This window comes from Lathyrus oleraceus, chromosome 1 (assembly GCF_024323335.1).
Source record: "Lathyrus oleraceus cultivar Zhongwan6 chromosome 1, CAAS_Psat_ZW6_1.0, whole genome shotgun sequence".
Taxonomy (NCBI): Eukaryota; Viridiplantae; Streptophyta; class Magnoliopsida; order Fabales; family Fabaceae; genus Lathyrus; species Lathyrus oleraceus.
In genome coordinates, this window is record NC_066579.1 from 83,644,947 (window position 1) to 83,649,604 (window position 4,658).

The 4,658-nt window shown below is 34.8% G+C and overlaps 1 protein-coding gene across 1 annotated transcript; it reads left to right on the top strand.

Moving 5' to 3' along the window:
• Positions 1 to 211: 211 nt before the first annotated feature.
• LOC127115457 (F-box/kelch-repeat protein At3g23880) lies at positions 212 to 2,328 on the top strand. Its single transcript, XM_051046999.1, has 2 exons — positions 212 to 1,563; positions 2,034 to 2,328. Exons 1-2 carry the CDS (start codon positions 290 to 292, stop codon positions 2,149 to 2,151), a joined length of 1,392 nt encoding a protein of 463 aa, XP_050902956.1. The 5' UTR covers positions 212 to 289; the 3' UTR covers positions 2,152 to 2,328.
• The last annotated feature ends 2,330 nt before the right edge of the window (positions 2,329 to 4,658 follow it).

The following is a 4,658-nucleotide window of genomic DNA, read 5'->3' on the forward strand; positions in this document are numbered from 1 at the left end:
AAAAAAATTCACTAGATGCCAATAATCAATTATATTCAAAGTATACTATAAAACTAAAAAAATAATTAAAATTAGTAAAATAATATTAAAAATAAAAAATCTAACTTTTATAATATATCACATTAATAAAAAATAAAAATAGTTTGACTACTTTGTTAATAATCACCAATAAACATATCCAATAATACATAATTTCTCTGATAATATTCAATTTGTGCTGGTTCTTTTTTGTTGAGATTATTTCAAATTTGAACTCCATATCTTCAATATTGCACTCATCAAAGCTTCCATGTCTTCGTTTTTCCATCTTTTTCTTATTCGCTTGGTGTTAGGGTTGTCTAACTTCAACTTCATTGCAACCGCTTCACTGCCTCCGGTGTCTCTTCCCCCTGAGCTCATAATCGAAATCCTATCTCTCCTTGATGTGAAAAACATACAGCGATTCAGGTGCGTAAGCAAACTATGGAACTTTCTCATTTCCGATTCATCTTTCATCAAAATGCACTTAAAAAAATCGTCACGAAACCCTCACTTCATATTATCAGCTAAGGAACACTCTCTATATAATTTTGTATTGTTACCAATGCGTTGTTTACTAGAGAATCCATCGATAAATGTTTCCGGAGAAATTTTCCAAAGTCCTACACATGGAATTAGTCAGGTTGTTGGTTCATGCAATGGATTGATCTGCGTGCTTTTCAATTCTGTCTCGAGTTTTAAATCCAAGTTCACATTTTGTTTCTGGAACCCTGCAACAAGGAAAATATCTAAAAAGTTAGGTATTTTTTACGACTATGAGCCCTTAATAGATCCTTTCAAGTTTTGTTTCGGTTGTGATTATATAACCGGAGATTACAAGGTAGTGGGACTTCGGGTAGAAAGAAAAAATCAAGATCTATGGATAAGCAAGGTGAGAGTTTTTAGTTTGGGTGATAATTGTTGGCAAGAGATTCAAAGTTTTCCTTTTGTTCCTCTTATGCGGAGTGACGGTGTGCATTTCAATGGAACTGTTAACTGGTTATCTATTCATGGTGCTTACATATCAATGTCTGATATTGAAATATTCAGAACTTCAATGGTTGATGTTAAACAATTTATGATCGTTTCGCTTGATCTTTCGACAAAGACATACACACAGATTTTGCTTCCCGAGGGTTTTATTGAGGCGTCGTGCGTTGAGCCATCTCTCAGAGTTATGATGGATTGTCTTTGTTTTTCGCACGATTTTAAGAGGACTCAATTCGTTATATGGCAGATGAAGGAGTTCGGAGTTCCAGAGTCGTGGACTCAGTTATTTAGAATTGAATACTTTCATCTTGGAGTGAATAACCCTCAAATGGAGAATGGTTTGTTTTTTGTTGGATTCTTTAAATTTGAAACTCCATTATTACCATTGTCCATTTCTAAGGATGGAAATACCTTGATATTGGCACATGATGAAGTTGATGGAGCAATTATCTATAATAAAGGGGATAAGAGAGTAAAGAGAACTAGAATTTCCAATGATATATGCTTGTTCTCTTCTATTGATTATGTTGAAAGCTTGGTTTCGATTCCTTGGAAGTAAGTTCTTTTGAATCTATAGTAATCATTATAATACTATGCTGTGTGAATATTTCATGTGATGCCTTAGTTTGATTATCTATTGGTGATTGTTAACGGTTTGAAAAGATTTATTCTCTCTTGCATATTGTAGAAAAGTTAAACACAAATGAAACTAATATTGATTTATTAATTAAATAAAATGGAATGCGGAATATGGGAAATAGGTTTACGAGCAAGTGACACAGTTGTATAGATTTATTGCATCTATAGATTTACTACAAGATTTGACACAACCCTATTAAAACCTATGTTACATGCTTTGATTCATGATAGTGTAGTTGAAGCTTTTTATTTTGTTTGCAGATGGATATGACTGCATTTTTTTTACTATTATATAATGCATTTATTTTATTTTTTTATTTGGCGTTTTATATTTATGTTTTATTATTTCATTTCTAATTTAATAGATTTTTTTTTTTGAATTATAGGTCTGGAGATGAAAATGAAGATGAAAATGAAAATGAAGAAGAATACTTTCTATGGCAGATTGAGGATTTACTGGTTGAAATAGATCGTCAGATTAATAGCGGCATAGATTTGTACTAAATTATGAATGGTCTTCTTTTTGAGGGATTTAAAACATGATCTTCTTTCTTCATGGATTTTTTTTAGGTTGAAGTTAATGTATGACATAATAAATTCCTGTCTTATTGCTCTGTGAGTGGTAGTATTGTTATTTCTTTGAATATTGTGGCATGTAGGTGTCACTAATTCTAAACACATTATTTGGATTTTCTTAACATGCATTTAGTTATTACAGTTCGAAAGAATTGATAGTAAATATATTACATTACAAATCTCTGTAGCACGGATACCATATTTTTAAGTGTTGTGTTCAAAACGTGTGTGCGCGCGCGTGCGTGCGTGCATATTTTTAAGTGTTGTGTTCAAAACGTGTGTGTGCGCGCGCGTGCGTGCGTGCATGCGTGTGTGTGTGGCGGTCTATATCAACAAATTAGAAGGTACTTATCAGAATCTAAGTCCTATGGTGCAAATTTTCTAGAGCTTTCCTTTTTTTATTAGAGAAAATACCTGCAAAATGAAATAACATAAAATACATTAAGCAATTAAAAGTGTGAGTTTTCCGCTCACGAAGCACTTTGTTTAACGTCGTTTTAGCTCGAAGGTCTATGAGTGCAAGCACTCATGATGGTTTGTTCAAAAATGGGCACCTATCTAGCCATCCCTCATATCCATTACTCTTCTTTTTCTTCTTCCTATGAGGTGGTTCATACTTCTGAGCATGTGGGGTTGGTTTTGGCTCTATCCTAAGTATCAATTTTTTAGGTTTGACTTTAATCATTTCATCCCCCACCTTAAGCTTTAATCTTCCCCTCTTAACATCAATAATCTCCCCAATTTCATGGTCCTATAATTTTCTCCTTTTAGACAGGACCTCAGTCTTTTCTAATGTTTCCGCAAACCTTTTGGATTGGGTACCTACCTTAGCCTCCACCAATCTTTACGGGAAAGGAATCGGTGCTTTGTAGGGAAGAGGAGCAACATATGGTGCTTCCTTCTTTATCTCTTCGACAACCTACTTTTTGGGTGGTGTCGGTGAATTTTCTCAATCTCTACCTTTTCCTCACCAAAACTTTCCTCAACCTCTTCATCACTCTCCCTATCATTTTCAACTTGCTTTTCACTTTTGATTGCTACAACATTCACATGTCCTTCAGGGAAGGGTCCTAGGGGGATGTGTGCAAGTTGGGAGATTTGGGTCTCCTACTCCTTCATGTGAGTCGCGAGGGACTCGACCATGGTGTTTAGATGCCTAAGGACTTCACTAGTGTGGAGATTTTGGTTTCTAAACTCTTAATTATGAAGAGTTTGTGTCGCCACAAAACTCTTCATCATATATTCCAAGTTAGAGAGAGTTTGCGTCGCCATAAAATTCTCCATTAACAATTCAAGGTTGGATTTCCCAAAGGTAGTGATTGTGCCATCTTGGGGACCATGCGATCCCATTACATGTTGGGAATAGTCAATGTAAAAAAAAATTGTATGATTGCTCCATTCCGAATTATAGGCTTCGGAATACGAGCTTATTAACCTATTAGCCTTTTTATTTCTCATCTCTTGAAAGGATCCTCTTGCGAGATTCATTTTGAGAGAAGGGACTTTATGCGAAAATTAAAATAGCAGAAAATATAAAAGTAGTGTAGTCTAAACGACGTTGAAATAAAGCTTTTGGTATCAAGAAATCTTCCTGACAACAGCGTCAAAAACTTGATGTGTTGTAAACCACAAGTGCATGGTTGTGTCAAGTAATACAAAAGTTTGATCCCACAGAGAGATATGTAATTACCAAATTCTATCTCAATTATGTTTATCTAACGTGATCGTAGTTAGAACAAGATTTGATTCTGCATTTGGGCTTCATTTTTTATGATAACAATGCATTATTTCTTAGAAAACAATTTTGTACACTAATGATTTTTATCTAGTGTGTAGCTTTTGCTAACAGGTTCTGACTCTGAAGAAATGATGTGTGACGTCATCAGACTTTGGAATTAACACACTCAAACTCTGAGGAGATTCAAGTGCTTTATAAGATGTTGTCAAGTTTCAGAAAGCTCTTAAACAACGGTTCTAAGGAACTTTCATGTTAAAGCTTCTAACCGTGACTCTGATTGAAGAGCCTCTGAAGGTTTGTCTGCCTTTACTGGTCTGCGCTCAAGTTCTGAAGATTCTAAAGAACAAGATCTGAAGACTCTAAAGACCAGGTTCTGAGGAACCGTGTCAAGACTCTAAAGATCAAGGTTCTGAAGATTCTACCAACTTGTCTCTTGATCCTTATAAGCATGCTTCAACATCATTTCATCAGAAGCCTCTGAAGATTAGAAGATAAGATCAAAAGGTTTTACGTCAGGAAAATAGTACACAATACAAGATCACCCTTTCCTCCACTACTTTGATTTTGTGGGCTAAGGACGTTGCTAATGTACCATTTTTCCTCCAATATGCAAACCGTTATGAAAGAGACAACTGCAATTTAGTATTCCAATTTTACCCTCCAACAGTTCTTTTATATGCCTATATAAAGGATACTT